The sequence below is a fragment of the Carassius auratus genome, unplaced genomic scaffold (assembly GCF_003368295.1).
Source record: "Carassius auratus strain Wakin unplaced genomic scaffold, ASM336829v1 scaf_tig00216727, whole genome shotgun sequence".
Taxonomy (NCBI): Eukaryota; Metazoa; Chordata; class Actinopteri; order Cypriniformes; family Cyprinidae; genus Carassius; species Carassius auratus.
The window spans coordinates 369,911-388,476 of NW_020528709.1; the positions used below are offsets into that span (position 1 = coordinate 369,911).

At 41.0% G+C, this 18,566-nt stretch overlaps 1 protein-coding gene across 2 annotated transcripts in view; it reads right to left on the bottom strand.

The window, feature by feature from the left end:
- LOC113098888 (solute carrier family 2, facilitated glucose transporter member 4) overlaps window positions 1–18,566 on the bottom strand; it is a 91,078-nt gene that overhangs the window by 56,540 nt on the left and 15,972 nt on the right. Inside the window, exon 3 of one of the 2 annotated variants that reach the window (XM_026263940.1) lies at window positions 12,193–12,353. In XM_026263940.1, coding sequence (XP_026119725.1) covers window positions 12,193–12,353 — 161 coding nt within the window. Of the gene's footprint in view, window positions 1–12,192; window positions 12,354–18,566 lie in introns of those variants that run through there. The other variant, XM_026263942.1, reaches the window with a different exon arrangement.

Sequence of the window (18,566 nt, forward strand, 5' to 3'; positions counted from 1 at the left end):
GTGTTTTGGTTCTTCCTTGGAAAACATGGCTGAGCAAAAGTGAGTGTATTGACACCTTGACAGGATCAATGTTTGTTTGATCTATATGGTATATGTTAATACCTTTACACCAACAGTGTGGCTACCGACTGGTCTACATCGACCTCTGAAAAGGAGGCTGTCTGGGCCTCTGGCTTTCATGTTTGTGTTTTAGGTCAACACCTTTGGTGGATTGGTGTCTAGACCCCAGAGCCCAAAGCTTCTCCCCTGTCTGTTTTCTTACTGTGATGTAGTCTGTGTCCAGTATAATGTTTTAGTATGTTTGTTAACTGTAATGTGGATTGTTTGGGGGTTGGAGGATATCCAGGATAGAATTAGAGTTCACCAAGTACATTGCCCATCAGACTTTCTATATGCTTCTGAAAAGGTGTTATGTTTGGGCATATTCTTTCTAACTCATCTGTAAGTGTGTATGCTAGCACCTCTGTAGGATCAGTAAAACCTGATCTCTAGGTTGAATAGTTAAACGTATGAGGAGTCTAATAAGTCTAATAATAAGTCTAATAAGAGGAGTCTAATAATGTGTGTGTGCTTGTGTGTGTGAGAGAGAGAGAGAGCCCAAAGAATCAGCTAAAGTGATAATAGATGACACTCGCATCCACTATCAGCTAGACCCCACAACCTCCTTCACAGTCAGAAGTAAATTGTTAGGTGAGGTGGATTTGGTGTCTCCATTGGCAAAATGCACGATTTGTGTTGATTGGAAGTGACGTCACAGGTAGCGGAGAGTGCAAGTAGCGATTGCAAGTGACATTGTAATTTAGTTTTGTTTTGTCTTGTCTTCACCACCTGGCTACTGTTGTAAAATGTTGAGAGATTCAAACAAAAATGTATATATAAATAGAACAAAAAAAATAAATAAATAAATAAAGACTGCAAGTGACGTCACTAGCGGAAGCACAAGTGTCTGAGAATGCAAGTCTGAGAATGCAAGTAGCGATTGCAAGTGACATTGTGATTTAGTTTCTTTTTTCTATCTTCACCACCTGGCTACTGTTGTAAAATGTTGAAAGATTCAAACAAAAAGTAATCAATAAATAGAACAAAAAATAAATAAAATCAAGACTACAAGTGACGTCGTTAGCGGAAGCACAAATGTCTGAGAGTGCAAGTCTGAGAATGCAAGTCTGAGAGTGCAAGTGCAAGTCTGCAGCCAGACCCTTCTCAATTTGGCTATGATAACACATAACAGATTGATTTAAAATGTAAGTTTCCTTAAACCTAGAGCTTCACTGTTTCTCTTTTTTTTAACTGTAGGGCCCTGTTAACCCATTACTGGTTGGCTCAGAGATTTTTTTTTTTATGTTGGTTAAGGTTACTCACAAAAGGTGGAATATAAATACGGTGCTAGATTGAACATTTATTGAGTGTGCACTATATTTGATTACAGTTAAGATTAACTAAAACAGATTATTTTGTCATTAATATAGTTTTGATGGGACTCCGTATGTTATGCGGTAATGTACGACTGGGGGAGTATGTAGCCTTTCGTTTGGGCAGAGGCCAGCAATGGGGTTTTGTGAACGATGTGTTTAATTGAGTGTTTTTGTATTTATTATAGGTTTTCATGTTTTTTATTATTGGTTTTAATTGCACAATGTCTAAACAGAGATCTGTAACTTGTGAAAAGGCTTTATGATCAGGTTGTTTCTAGGCAGGCTGCTGCCAGGCCATTTCTTATACAAGAATATATGGAGTGGATTGATGCATAGAGATAGAGAAATCCGGTTTCTAGACAGTATTCTTTCTTTCACTTAAACCTGTGGGAGGCAATGAAAGCATATTTACGTGGTCAGATAATATCTTATAATGTAAGCATGAACAGAAGACGGTCAGCACGCCTTAATGAGTTGATCTCTTTGAGAGATGATGTTGATCAAAAAAATTCTGAAGATCCATCTTGCGGCTCTTTGTAAAGAGAGAATGGGTTTGCTAACAGAATTCTATACTCTCTCATCTGGAGTAGCTGAGGAGCTTTATCTTAAATCTCGTCAATAATTTTTTGAGCATGGGGAACGAGCCAGCAAACTACTAAGCCATCAGCTAAGGCAATCTGCAGACGATGGATTTATAGCAGATTGCCTCTTGATAGTAACATGTCACCAGCCAAAATTGCCACGGTTCATGAGTCAGTGCGTTCATCTTGCGTCTCTGTCTGATTGTGTGCGTCTGTTAACTAACAGCAGCTGTGGTGATGAGCAACTCATTTGATGATGAGCTGCAACTCATTTGCGCTGCTTTTAAGTTTGGCTGGCATCCTGTTTGTGTTGTTGGTCTTTTGATTTCTCATCTGTCTCTCTTGTCTTGTTGTGCTCCTGTTCCTCCAGTTGGTACTCTTTGGACCTTATTACTTGCCCGCCTGAGATTCCTGCACTGGGTTTGAGATTACTGCTGCTTGAGTAGTCTGGATGTGATTCATCTGGGGTTATGCCATCGTCTTCCTACGTTCTTATTGCTGACTATCTTAGCTACAAGACATTTGATTTAAAAATAAATCAAATTATCTTTGATTTTTTATGTAACATGCAATCAAGGTCTTCGGATACTATAAGATGCAAGTTAGTTTAGGCTATTTAACATGAACTGCGACATTTTACAGTTTCAAATTATAAACTCCTTGAGATTTTAAAGTCAGTTTAATAATATTGAAATTCAAGTTTAATCTAGTATAAAAAAGGATTTTAATTGCTTAAATTATTTCTATGAATTAATAATATGTTACTATGACTTTTTTTGTAATCGTTTTCCAAAACAAGCAAACCACTTTTTTTCTTTCTTTTTTTAATCTATTATTTGCTCCCTTCAGAATACGTAGAGAGTGTAGGTTGCTTCTGGTGTTTGGATTTGTAGCTACTTCAATATCATGAGGTCCAAGTTTAAGAATAGCCTACAGTTTTTTTTTTTTTTACTCTATATATGCATTAATCGACTCGAAAGGGTTAATTTTATCTAAACTCTATTTAACAGCATGAACTTACAATGAGATACGTCTTCCTTCAGGTAGACTGAAAGTTTTCCTGCCTTGCTAAATGTTGGGGTCATGATCAAAGAGTTGTATTCGCCTTGTAAAATCAAACAAAGCTGGGTCAGAGCGAGTCATGCTCGCTGTGAAGCAGGAGCTCACAGAGAATTCCGCTTGTTCTTAAAGCCTGCCTCAAACGCCTATGTTCACAATTAATGATTTTTGCAAACATAATGATAAATTATCAATTGATAATTTGTTATTATGGTCTTGTGATAATCATATTGTCACGGTTGATAAAGCCGAAGGTAATTTCATTGATTCTTCCCTTGCACATCACTTGAAAATTCCTGTCCTACCTGTGTCTCTCCCCATCCTTGTCACCGCACTCAATGGCCAGGAACTGCCTCACGTCACACACCATACAGAACCCATCACACTACTCACGTCTGGAAATCATCGCGAAACCATATCCTTTTTTCTCATGGACTCCCCTGTTGCTCCCATTGTGTTAGGTCACCCCTGGTTAACCAAACATAATCCACGAGTGGAATGGGGTTCCAACAGAGTCACATTGTGGAGTGAAAGTTGTCATGAGTCTTGTCTGGTTTCTGCTTGTCCTGTTGTCCCTGTTTCTGTCTTTCAGAAGGAGAACATGGTTTTGCCAAACGTGCCTGTAGAGTATCTGGACCTGAAGGAAGTGTTCAGTAAGTCCCGTGCTGCTTCTCTTCCTCCGCATCATCCCTACGACTGTGCCATAGTTTAGTGTCTCCGCCTAAGGGGAAGTTATACTGTCTATCTATTCCTGAGAGGGAGGCCATGGAGAAATACATTTCTGATTCCTTAGCCTCTGGGTTTATCCGTCCTTCCTCTCCTTCCCAGGTCAAGACGGCCTTACAAGGGGTAACGCCTCCATCCGGTTGTCCACTGAACCGTTTATTTGTGCCGGAGGAGTTAAGGTCCGAGGTTGTCCAGTGGGGTCATTGTTCTAATGTAGCTTGTCACCCAGGGATAAGTAGAACTAATGGGTTGGTTAGACAACGATTCTGGTGGCCACGTATGGCTCGTGACGTCCGCGATTTTATTTTTGCTTGCTCAGTTTGCGCCAGTCATCTAACCGACCTCCTGATGGGCTTCTTCAACCGCTGTCTGTCCCTTTGAGACCCTGGTCCCACATCGCACTAGATTTTGTTACCGCCCTCTTGCCCTCTAATGGCATGATGGTCATTTTGACCATAGTTGACCGGTTCTCGAGGCAGAATATTTCATTCCCTTGCCCAAATTTACCAACAGCCAAAGAGACAGCGGTCACTGTCCTAGATCACGTCTTTCGGCTTCATTGCCTCCCGGTAGACGTGGTTTCTGACAGGGGATCTCAATTCATATACAAATTTTGGAAAGAGTTTTGTAAATTGCTAGGAGCATCAGTGAGCTTGTCTTCGGGTTATCATCCCCAAAGTAACGGACAGTCTGAGCGAGCCAACCAAGATTTACAGAGGACGTTGCAATGTTTGGTCTCCAAGTATCCTTCTTCCTGGAGCCAACAACTCTCTATAGTGGAGTACGCCCACAATTCATTGCCAGTGTCAGCTACGGGCCTTTCTCCGTTTCAGTGCAGTTTAGGTTACCAGCCACCAGTTTTTCCCAGTTTGGAATCTGAAGTCGCGGTCCCCTCCGCTCATGCATTTGTCCAGAGGTGCCACCGCACCTGGACCAGAGCCCGCGAGACTCTGCTCCGGATGAGGGAGCACACTAAGGCCAAGGCCGATCGCTGCCAGTCAAAGCTTCCCGTTTACGTCTTGGGTCAAAAGGTGTGGCTTTCTACCAGTAACATTCCTCTGCGTTCTGTCTCTAATAAATTAGCTCCCAAATTTATTGGCCCGTTTACTATCACCAAAATCATTAGTCCGCCTCAAACTACCTCCAGCGTATAGGAGGATACACCCCTCCTTTCATGTGTCCAAAATTAAATCCGTGTTTTATGCACGTATTAATCCGCCTACTCTGGTTCCCCCACCGCCGCGTCTCATAGATGGGGAACTGAATTATTCAGTTAATCGTATTCTGGACTCGAGACGGAGGGGACGAGGGTTCCAGTGCCTGGTGGACTGGGAAGGTTACGGTCCGTAGGAGAGTTGGGTACCTGCTAGGGACAAATTGGATCACTCCCTTATTGATGAATACAATCAGCAGGTAGGCCCTTCTGGGAACTCCAAGAGGAGTTTGTGGTTAAGTCTGTGTGTTTCGCGTCTGCACTGATTAGTTCGTGGGCGTCTCCATTAATTGTCATCAGCAACAGCTGTCACTCATTACTCATTCCCTATATATTGGCTTGTCTCACGTCTTGTGTTTGTGAGCTCGTTGTTTTATGTCGCTTACCCTGTTTGTTTGGCTTCAGTGTTGTCTGCGTTGGATGTTTGTGTTTTCCCGGAACCTCATCCACTCTAAGCACACTTTTGGGGGTAGTTCTGTATAGCTTGTGGTAATCTAAATAAAGGTGTGAATTTCTTGCTCTTTCATATGGACATTATCTTATGAGGGTTTCAAACTTGCAGAGCAGGTTTAGATAGGACAAATGCTTTGTCATTTTGGTTTTAGGATACTTCAAATCTTAACAACTACCGCAATATAGTTTGTTAGTTACTATAACTTAATTTCAGAGGAAGTTTCCTTAACTAAAAAAAATGCAAAATGTTGCATTAATTTTATTTAGTTGCATCCATAAAATATTTTTTTAGAGAATGAAACATAAATTCTAACAGAATGTAGCCTATTCATTACCAATATATTGAACCACCTCTTTATGCACCTCTATATTACCAAACAGAGTCCAGACACCAGTAAAGTATCTGTCTATGAACATGTTTTATAGGCTATTTAAGATTTGGGAAATACAAAAAACACCAGAGTTTTGGGGACAATATTTTGTAGACTTTCTATGATCACTGTTACACTACAATAAAGGATGCATATCGCTCTGTTCCACGAGCAGTTTTGGGCTGTCTGATCACTGTCTGGTTTATCTTATACCGACCTAAAAGCAGAAACTAAAATCTGCTAGTAAGCCTGTAGTAAAGACTGTGAAGAGATGGACCAGCGAAACAGAGCAGGGTTTACAAGTTTGTTTTGACCTCACTGATTGGAGTGTTTTTGAAGCTGCTACCACCGATCTGGATTAACACACAGAGACTGTAACATCCTATATTTGTTTTCGTGAGGATATATGCATTCCTACCAGGACTTATTTAACCCTCTGGAGTCTAAGGGTATTTTGGGGGCCTGGAGAAGTTTTGTCATGCCCTGACATTTGTGTTTTTTCAGTTTCTTATAAATATCTAAATGGGTAAAGTCTAATCTCACTGTAATCAGCACAAACTGGGCTATAATAATATGTGAAATGCATGTATGTACATGTTTTTGAGGAAAAAAATATTATGCGTGGTTAGTGAAAAACTAATGTTAAACACTTGAAAAAGGCCATAAAACACATAAAGAACAATGGTTCCCGGGATTTTTGAGAACTGGAGCTTGTAGCCTAGAATTTTTCTTTCTAAATTATGTGTAATAATCTTGTTTACTCACTTACAGAAAACAATATATTGATTTAAATTTTCTAAGACACTTTTTGTTGGTAAAAGTCATATGCGAGTAAGCGTCAACTACCATGAATATCATTGTGATTTACACCTGAGAAGACAAAGGCCTGCATAATATGAGCTGCATAATGAGCCTCTCATTCAGCTGTGCCACTGTGAGTGAGGAGTTACAAGAAAGAATGTGAGAACAAAATAAAAGTATATAATTTTATGTTTGTAGTTTATTTAGAATATATTTAATTATCCCACAACCTAATTTAATATCCACTTGGGGGAGCAGTTAAATAGTTTATTAGAAACAATCAAAGCTGACTTTCAAACAAATTGTTTGGCATCATTACTCCAGCCACACAATCCTTCAGAAATCCTTTTAACAATCTTATTTTCTACAAAAAAAATAATGTTCATAATGTTTCACTTGATAATACATTTAGTCAGGAATTATAGTTTGGAAAAAGTCTTTGGAAAAAGTCTAACTAGTAAAATGTTTACACGTTATGTGAAAACTAGTACAAGTATATAAATAAATACAAAGAGCCTTACACATGTTTGTGATCTCTGCTGAATAAAGTGCTTCATTGTTTTTTTTCTGAGGAAATCCATTTCTCAAATCCTCAACCACATCACATCTTTTTGGGGTGATTTATGTCTTATTCCTCTCATCGCGAAGAAAACAGTCAAATAAAAAAACTTGAACAGTCTGGCTGCTTTTTCTTCTGTGTGGGCGTATTCAAGCCGCGCTTCAGTTTGAATCTGAATAGCGCGTTCAGCGCGGGGGCGTGGTAACATTAGATATAATGAAGGGAGACATGAAAAACAGACATCGGGTTGTTTTCATATGGATTACTTTATCACAAAATATCTGTTTTCAGCGGCACTTGTTTAGTTTAAAAATAGACATGTCAAGCTTTCTATAGATATCTTTCTCATGTCTTTTCGTTGAGTATTCACGAAGTTACAGTTCATTTTAATGACATGTTTGTAAAAGAAGATCAGCGCAGACAAAGGCTGCAGACAGCACACCTTGTTTGTTATCTTTATTTTATAAGTGCACAAAGTTTTGTTGTTATTATGTCTGTATCCAAAAAAAGTCGACCCTTTACAGATTCGATTGATGTATTGCCCTTATCTGTACGATTAAAACTGAAAGTGTAATTTAAGTTCTTTTCGGGGTTATCAGGAGAAAATGACTCAAAACGCATATATGCGTTAATCGACTCCAGAGGGTTAATATTCAACAATGATAAGCCATAGTTTACAGCAAAACTCAGACATCTTCATCAGGCCAAAGAGTATGCCTACGGAATTGGGGATAGAGTCTTGTACAATCAAGCCAAGAACACACTGAACAAAGAGATTAGAGCGGCTAAAAAGACCTACCCTAAAAAGTTGGAAGACCAGTTTACTTCCAATGACTCAACTTCAGTGTGGGGAGAACTGAGAGCCATCACTAACTACAAGACACACTCTACCTTTTAGTTCGGCTTTCAGCACCATCATCCCAACAGCCCTCCAGAAAAGAAAGTGACCCAGCTCTCTGTTCCTAGCTCTATCTGTCAGTGAATCACCAGCTTTCTGACAGATAGGCAACAGTTAGTGAGACTGGCGAAATTCATGTCATAGAGCCGCTCCACCAACACTGGTGCCCCTCATGAATGTGTTCCCTCCCCACTGCTCTAATCACTGTACACCAACGACAGCACCTCTGTCAAGTTTCTGAGGTTTGCAGACAACACTACAGTCATTGGCCTCATCCAGGACTGTGACGAGTCTGCTTACAGACAAGAGGTTGAGCAGCTGGCTGTCTGGTGCAGTCTTAACAACCTGGAGATGAACACGCTCAAAACAGTGGAGATGATCGTGGACTTTAGGAGAAACCCCCCTGCACTACCTCCACTCACCATCATGAACAGCACTGTGGCTTCAGTTGAGTCATTCAGATTCCTGGGAACCACTATCTCTCAGGACCTGAAGTGGGACAATCACATTGACTCCATTGTGAAAAAGGCCCAAAAAAGGTTGTACTTCCTTCGCCAGCTGAGGAAGAGTAACCTTCCACAGGAGCTGCTAAAGGGGGCTCAGGGGGAGGGACGGAGGGCCAGGGGGAGGGACGGAGGGCCAGGCTAACAGAGGGGAACAGTGACAGGAAGTGAACACAAAAAACAAAACAAAAAACAACAACAAAACAGGAGATCATGGTGGATCGGGGCGTTCAGGAACCCAGGATGATGCCAAACAGGCAGGACCCCATAACCGTGTGGTCAGGGAGGAAGCCCCCCAGGGCGGAGCAGAAGACCACCATGTCCATGTGGTCGAGACCGGAGCCTTCCATGGCGGAGCAGAAAACCACGACAACCGTGTGGTTGAACCAGAGAGTTAGACTGAGACATGACGAAGCTCTGGAAGTTCCGCAGAGGCGAGTAAAGACTCTGGTAGATCAGCCGAGACGTGACGAAGCTCTGGAAGTTCCACAGAGGCGTGAAGAGACTCTGGTAATCCAGCTGAGACGAGGAGAGGCTCCAGTAGTTCCGCAGAGACATGGAAAGGCTCTGGTAATCCGATGATGTTTAGACTGGATTCCAGAAGATCAATGCTGACTTGACTCTGCTCCTGAAGATCATTGGTGGCCTGACTCTGCTCATTAAGATCATCGGTGACTTGCATTTGTTCATGGAGATCATTGGTGACTTGCACTTTTCATTGAAGATCATTGGTGACTTGCATTTGTTCATGAAGATCAATGGTGACTTGCTATCGTTCTTGAAGATTACTGATGACTGGACTCTGTCCTTGAAGATCACCACCGGTGACTTGACTCTGTCCCTGAAGATCGCCAGTGACTTGACTCTGTCCTTGAAGATCGCCAGTGACTTGATTCTGTCCTTGAAGACTTGACTTGACTTGACTCAGGAAGGTAAACGGTGACTAGTCCTGACTCTGGAGGGTCAACGGTAACTAGCCCTGACTCTGGAAGGTCAGAAGTGACTAGCCCTGACTCTGGAAGGTCATCGGTGACTAGCCCTGACTCTGGACGGTCATCTGTGACTTGCCCTGACTCTGGAAGGTCAACGGTGACTAGCCCTTACTCTGGAGGGTCATCTGTGACTTGACTTGACTCTGGAAGGTCAATGGTGACTAACCCTGACTCTGGAGGGTCCATGAGCATCTGACTCGACTCTGGAGGGTCCACGAGCACCTAACTCGACTCTGGAGGGTCAACCGAAACCTGACTCAAGTCTGGAAAGTCAACGGGCACCTGCCTTGACTCTGGAAGGTCAACCGGAATCTGACTTGACTCTGGAGGGTCAACTGGAACCTGACTCGACTCTGGAGGGTCAACTGGAACCTGACTCGACTCTGGAGGGTCAACTGGAACTTGACTTGACTCTTGAGGGTCAACTGGAACCTGACTTGATTCTGTAGGGTTCACGGGAACCTGACTCAACTCTGGAAGGTCAGCTGTGGCTGTCATCCTGTGCAGAGGCGCTGGGCAAGCAGCCATCTTGGGCCATGACTCTGGACCAGTGGCCATCTTGTGCTGTGGTGCGTGGCTGACGTCCATGTTGCATCGTGACGCTGAGCTGGCGGCCATCTTGTGCTGTGGTGCCTGGCTGGCGGCCATCTTGGGCCATGACTCTGGACGGGCGGCCATCTTGGGCCATGGCTCTGGACCGGTCACCATCTTGGGCATTGGTGCTGGATTAGCGGCCATCTTGTGCTGTGGTGCTGGACTGGCGACCACCTTGTGCTGTGACGCTGAGCTGGCAGCCATCTTGGGCTGTGGCACTGGCTCAGCAGGAGTGACGTGAACACCCCTGGGAATATCTAGGATCTTGTTCAACATGGAGAAGTAATTCAAAAATGTCTCAGAGGCCATCATTGGCAGTGGCGCCACCATGGCGGACGTGAGAACGTGAGGAATGTGGTTCATGAAGTGACGGACACCGTGGAGAAGGAGGACATCTAGTGGATACCCAGGGAACACAAACCAGACACCGTGACACAAAATCAGACATCAGAAGACTACAGAGAACGGTTCGGACTGCTGAAAGGATTATTGGTGCTCCCCTGTCCACCCTTCAAGAATATATATATATATATATATATATATATATATATATATATATATATATATATATATATATATATATATATGTGCATTTTGCATTTTGTTGATTATAATGAGAGAACTTGAGTTTAAACGTGAGGACGTTTTATTAATCAGGCCATCTTTCAGAGTTTCAATTATTTAGCTAAATCATGCAGGTTTAATTTATTCCTTTCTTGTTTTAATTAGGCCTGAATAATGGGAGCGAAATTATACCGTGCCTCACGTTTTACTAAAATAAAGAAATTATTTTTTTATAAAACACACAACAATATATTAATCAGTGTACAGACAGATATCTTTTCCCCAATAAGTTATCTGTCAAAATATAGGACAGGTAACTAATAACAAAGTAGTGTGTGACAAAAATGCATGCTGTTTTATTGAAGGAATTTTGAAATATAAATAAAAATATAGGCCTAATATGTGAGAATATTGACATTTTGCATATAATTCCATGTAGCCTAGCTCACTAAAATAGGCTACCACTTTTAATGCTCAGATGCAAAGTAAACCACCATTTCTTTAGAATAATATAACACATAATTCATATTATATAAATAATAGTGTACACCTATTAAATGTATCAAATCTAAAATATGGTGTAACACTTGTGTAGCTTAGAGAAAAATATATGCACAGGCTCATAGGCTTGAAATTGATTCTGCTTGAATTGCTCGATGCGCTAGTTTGATAACTTGTGGTTAAAGTGCCACTCACCGGTCAAAAGCTGCAAATGCACTTTGCCAATGCGGCAGTGGCAGCACTCGCAGCGGCAGGACAATCCTTTTGGTTGGCCACCTACTGTACATCATGTCAGCAAAGCCAGGGCCTGCTCACATCATGCCGACAACTCAAGAGACTCTTCACAACATGGCCACCATGGAAGCCAACATGTGGCTTCATCGCAAGATGGCCACCACACAAGAGCCTCTTCGCAAAATGGTCACCCTTCTTGAGTCTCGTCACGTCTCAGCTGATCGTCCAGAGTCACATCAAGAGATGGCCACCATTTTAGAGCCTCGTCCCAGAGTCTACTTACATCAAGCCTAAATCCCCGGCCATGATGGCCGACACGCCTGATTCCTAGGCCAAGATGCGAGCCACACCTGAGATCATGGCCAAGATGGCCACCACGCTTGAGCTTCACCTTGAAACGGCCTTGGCGGTCACCATTTAGTTTTTGTTCATGTCATGACAGTTCAGGTCTGTTTCAAGTCAAGTCTTTGTTTGGATAATGTTTGGATTATTTTTGATAATTGCTCTTGGGTTCTCACTTCAACTTGCCTTCAGTGGACTAATTGTTACACAGTCAATAAATTAAGAAACCTAAGAATGCTGATCATTATCATTGACATGCCAAATTATTCAAATAGCTTTTTATATTATTACTATTTTTATTGTAAATTCCAATCTTAAGTCCAAACACTGCTTTCAGTAACATTCAGTTTCATATATAATGAAGAGTCAATATAGAGCTGTCTCACCTGCCAAGGAACTCTGAGATGATTCCCACAGAGAAGGATGAAAGCATGCCCCCGATGGAGAAGATGGCCACAGAGAGTGACCACAGAGATGTCAGAGTTTGTGGAGGGATTGGTTCTGAGTATCTTTCCCTCCATGTTGAGTTATAGTCCTGCTCAATTATCTGAGGTCAGATAGATGGAGAAACAAGAGAAAACAAGATGACATGTGAGTCATTATTACTCCCAAGAAAAACTCAGCCCCATCACATTCAAATGCTTGTTTCAGCATTGGATGATTTTATGTTTTATATATTACTTTTCACCCTCCTGACACTAAAATATTTCTAATCACATTTGAATGCACATGCCTAATATTGTTTTCTCAAGCAGAAGGAATGGCTTCAGCTGTGCTGAATCTAAGGCACAGACCAAGTCAAGTCAAGTCACTTTTATTGTCACATCACCACAGCACATGTGCCTTAGTGAGTGAAATTCTTGGGAGCCTGCTCCAGAAATTGCAGAAACAATTAACATATAACCATACAGACTTCAACAGGTGAAAATGTGCAATATACACATAAATATAGTCAGTACACACAGTGTACTATTAGACATATGTACAGTTAAAACTACACATTATACACAATATGTACATACAGTTAGCACTCCACATTATACACTATACACAGAATGTACACGTTCTACATTATGTAAAAATATAAACGCATAAAAATATGCTAAGGTGCAACAGAGTGTACATGAACTGGATACAGAAATGGCATGGATGTCCATCGGATGGTATACAGTGGTAATGAGTAGGTTATTGTATTAAATGCAGTGTGCATGTATAGTCCTGTGTTGAACTGTTGGAGTTAAAGTGCAGTGTTTGACATACCATATTGTGGGAGTATGTATTAGTTCTGACTGTTCATTAGTCTGATAGCCTGAGGGAAAATGCTATCCGTCCGTCTGCTAGTGAGGGATCGGATGCTGCGGAGACATATTCCTGAGGGCAGCAGAGAGAGCAGTCTGTGGGACGGGTGGCTGGATTTACTGATGATCCTCCTTGCTTTCCTTATGCACCGCCCGATTAGGCCTATCACCGTTGTGTCATCAGTGAATTCGTAGATTTGACTGACATTGGAGCTGTGTGTGGCTGTACAGTCATGTGTGTACAGGGAGTACAGGAGTGGGCTGAGGACACAGCCCTGAGGAGCACCAATGTTGAGGGTCAGCGGGGATGAAGTGTTGTTGCCAGTTCCAAACACCTGACTTCTGCCTGTCAGGAATCCAGGATCCAGCTGCACAGAAATCTATTTAGCCCCAGAGTATGGAGCTTCGTAACAAGTGTGGCAGGCACTATGGTGTTAAATGCTGAGCTGTAGTCCACAAACAGCATTCTGACATGGGTTTTCTTATTTTCCAGGTGGGAGAGAGCAGTATGTAGGGAGAAAGTAATAGCATTGTCTGTAAAACAGTTGCTGCGATATCCAAATAGTAGCAGGTCCAATGAGGCAGGCAGCACAGAGCAGATGTAGTCTCAGACGTTTCTCATAACACTTGCTGAAGATGGGTGTGAGAGCAACAGGCCTCCACTCATTTAAGCATGTTATTTTGTTTTTCTTTGGTATGGGCACAATGGTAGATTTTTTTAAGCATGAGGGAACCACAGACAGAGAGAGGGAGAGGTTAAAAAGGTCTGTGAAAACCAGAGCATGTGAGCGAAGCGGAGCAGTGTGACGCTCCGCTATGTTTTCCGCTCTATGGACGTGCGCTCCATTCAGTCGCTCAACCGCCCAAGCAAGCGCTCCATTAATTTTCCGCTCACGCTCGCCGTAAACCAATTCTCACTCAGACGCCGCTCCTGTTTCAAAACGAAATTCTTACATTCTTCTTAATTGTATTAATTGTATTAATTAAAATCTATTAAATATATAAATCTAACCTTAGCCAACATACCTAAAATGCAAAAACTGAAAAAGTGTATTTGATTTTCGTTAACTTTATTTCCATGAAAATAGGCTAGCTGCCAGTTGTTGTGCAATAAACAGGTTCATTAAAACACAAACGCACACACACACACACAAGATGAAATATGCATAGATCTTTACAAAAAAAAATGTTTTTATTATAAAGCCTGTGAGAAGCATAAACAAGATAAAATGCACTTAAAGAACGCTTAGATTATGAACTGACATCGATGAAAGAGACACACTTTCTAGTGTCAAGTTAAAGTAGACCGTAACTGTGGGGAACTTTGGTCTATTAAAACGTATCTTGATGTTTACTGGATTTTAGAATTTACTTTAAGAAACATAAGCTTGGACAAACTGTCAGGCTTCAGGCTCATTCGTTGTGCCCGGGAAAGCAGTCCAGCGGTAGAAAACACTCGCTCAGCGCTGGAAGAACCACTGGGGATGCTGAATATTTTGCGGGCGACCTTGGCTAGTTGAGGGAGCGATCCAGCACTGGTTTTCCTAAATCCTAGTACGTCTTCCTGTGGACTTTTTCTCATTGAGCCAAGGTACTCCTCCATCTGACCTATGGCGGTGTCAGCTACACTCGAGTTACTTTCATATGAGCTGAAAATGCTTACCTTCTTTGGAACACTTCTGGCCTCTGTTACTTTACCACTGCATTCTGCCTCCTTCACCAACATTTTGCGAATCTCTGCGAGTCGATTGCTCACTGTACTATCTCTAATAATCCATTCTGTTTTGAAACGTGGATCTAATACAGCCGCCAACACAAGGTGCTTGTCAGAATAGAATCTGTTAAAACGAGTAGAGACATTGACTGACAGTGTCTCCGCAAATGCACGAATAGGTAGGGGGAGGGTCTCAGGAAGACTGGACAAAAGCTGTTTAATTTCCATAACAGCTGGAAGAATCATGTCCAGGTTTCTGAGCTCTTTTTGCATAGCATTAGTAAGTTCTGCCAGAGGTGATAGATCTCAGTCAGGGCTTGGAGCTGAAGTATGTCATTTATGGACAGCTTACTGTTCTCAGGAATAGTCATCTTATTATGAAATTGCGAGTCTCTTTCAAACATTTTAATTACAGATTCAATCATGCGCAGCTGACTGCTCCATCTGGTGATACATGCTTGAGTGGGACGCACACCCAGTTTATCAGTTTCCTCTGTGTTCAGGGTGCTCTTTCTGGCAGCTCTTTCAAGTTTTGCCGTACGTGTGATAACATTGCCCACATCAGCATGGCTGTTTATTGCATCCTTTAGGGCGAGTTGCAGTAAATGGATAGGGCATCGCATATGGAGATTGTTTTCGGTGATATATGTAGCGGTCACGTTCTCAATGATCTGCAAAAAAATTGGCTGGAATGGGGAAGGCTGATTATCCACTGTGTCACCTTCCTCTGGTTCCTCTTCCTCTCCCTCCTCTTCTACGGCACTTTCCTCAAACCCTGGAAGGTTGAAAGCCTTTATCATGTTACTGGCGCTGTCGGTGACAACCCTGACAACACGTCTTTGTAAATTCCAGTGTTGTAAAACACCTTCATATTTCTGAAAAATACTCTCAGCTGTGTGGTGTCCTTTAAGATGTTCACAGGACAGCAACACAGTGTGACCACTGAACACTTCATCAACGAAACTTGCCACAACACCTAGAAAGCTGTGTCCTCTTCTGTTTGTCCATATGTCTAGCGTAAGCGTCATGACAAAATGACGCATACCCTTTTGTTCACCTTTTGTCAGAGGTTCATAATCCAAGTAAACCATCTTAAAAAATGCGTCATCTAATTCTTTCTTCCGTGCATTTGACATGGAGAACTGGGGACGCTGGAGAGGAAAAAGATTATTTATCTCCTTTTGGCCTTTTGTAGTTTTTTCTGTAAAGAACAAATTTGCGTGCGTTATATTAGATTATAAATTACTGTTACCTATATCTAGCCTATTCTGTAGGTCTACCTGTTGGTTCGGGTCAGTTTTTTTTATTTAATTTGTTAATAATAATATTTTAATAGGCCTAAGTAGTGTGGCTAATAGGCCTATCTTCTGTACTATGTAGTTCTTAATTAAGTCCTATATACAGCTGTGAGTTTAGGTCTACAGTTTAACTGATATTATTTAATAACTTCGGAGCTCCGAATATAATTTGAATAAAAAATTCATTTTTACAACGTCACCAGGTTTTATTCATTTATTTAATTTTAAGCAATATTTTTTACTTATTATAATTTACTTATTTAATTTTAATAAGTAATAATGAAATATAATGATTATTTCCAAGATTTAGGCGAATGAACGAATTCGTGGCAGCTATACAGCCTTGCCTAACACTGAAATTCGTTAAATGAAATGAGATCATCTAAATCCAACATTTTGAAAAGTTAATTCAATATATATTTATGATGTGCACTCAAACGCTAATTAGGTTAAGCAAAACTCAATCTAAATAAATTACTATAAATTATTTTAATCTATGCTATAACCTTACAATCTAATACGTCTAAACGGCGGACCACAAAATATTTAAAAGAAAAATGGGCTTAATTTATTACTTCTAACATTATTTTTCGAGAGATCACGTTTTTATAACATAAGGCTGTATGTTATTATGCATCATATCTTTCATAACTTATTAATAACTAAACGGTATATTAGGCTATGTCTCATAACTAATAAAATAAATAAACGATAATATAATAAATAAATCTATTTCATGTTAAGCATACATTAATCCTTTTAAAACGAATTCAGTAATTTAATACTTAATACTTGTAGCTCACCTTTTCTGCACAATGTTTGCGTAGGACATCCTCCTGCTTTCTGGCAATGTGCCGCTTCAGATTCCAATATGAATCTTTACTAGCTTTAACAGTCTCCCCACACTCCCTCTCAGTTTCTTCTCCCTGCTCATTCTTAACTTTGATTTTTAATTTACATGTATGTGTAAGGCTTGCAACTTCGTTGAAACAATATCTGAACTCCATAACTGCTCTACTATTCTCCACCTCTACAGATTCTCGCTCAAAAAAGCAAATCACCAAAGGGCATTCTGGGTTGAGCGAGCGGCGCTGAGCGTATTGAGCGAGCAGAGCGGAACATTCAGAAAGGCGCTCTGTGCTCTTATGGAAATATTACCACTCCGCTCCCGCTCCACTCCGCTCACATGCTCTGGTGAAAACACCAGTTAGTTGGAATGCGAATGCTCGGAGCACACAGCCTGGGATGCCATCGGGACCCACAGCCTTATGGATATTTACCCATCGGAAGTTGTGAGCCTTGAAACGAGCATAAAAGTTATTAAGCTCATCCAGTAGAGAGGCGGTGATCTTCACAGTAGCTAGTTTATTCCCTTTAAAGTCTGTGATGTTATTGATGCCCTGCCATATGCTTCTTGCATCGTTGGTGTTGAATTGTTCTGAACTGTCCGAGCAGTGCACAGAGAACCCCGTAAGCTTGATTGCTGAGTCTGGAACCTTTGCAGACATCCAGGTTTATGTGAGGCAAATAATGCAGCAGTCCCTTGTTTCTCATTGGAATGAGATACGTGCCTGCAGTTCAGAGTTTGTTATCCAGTGACTGAACGTTAGCCAGCAAAATGGTTGGGAGTGGAGGTCAGAGGGGACGATGCCTGAATCTGACAAGATATTTGGTATCTATGAATTCGTATTGTGATTATCTAAATGAGAGGGTATATTATTTGTGGATACATGTGCAACATATTGCAGCATATAGTGTTCTTAGAGAAAAAGAATCATAAGTCGTTTTATTATTTCATTCAGAAATAGGCCTAATGCCGACACAGAAAATGTTTACAAATGTTGAATAAATTGTGCACACGATTAAATAATTCGTTCCCTCACTGTAGTAAAACATGCACACGATTACTATTGCGTTCCCTCGATTTGCTAAATCGTGCACATGATTTAGCAAATCAAGGGAACTAATTAGAAAATTGTGCGCACAATTTATAAATCGAGTGAACGCAATAGTAAATCGAGGGAACGCAATAGTAATCATGTGCACGTTTTAGAACAGTGAGTCAGAGAACGAATCAGTAAATCGTGCACACAATTTAACCTACAATTTTTTCCTGCATGTCGTGCGGGGCTCCCTACTTTTTTAACTTTGTGTGCATTTTATTGATTATAATGAGAGAACATGAGTTTAAACGTGAGAACCTTTTATTAATCAGGCCATACTTTAGGGTTTCAATGATTTAGCTAAATCGTGCAGGTTTAATTTATTTGTTTCTTGTTTTTATTAGGCCTAAATAATAGGAACTAAATTACAGTGCCTCACATTTACTAAAATAAACAAAATAATTTATAAAACATGCAACAATTTCTTAATCAGTTTACAGACAGATATATTTTTCCCAAGAAGTTATCTGTCAAAATAAAGGACAGGTAACGAAAAACAAAGTAGTG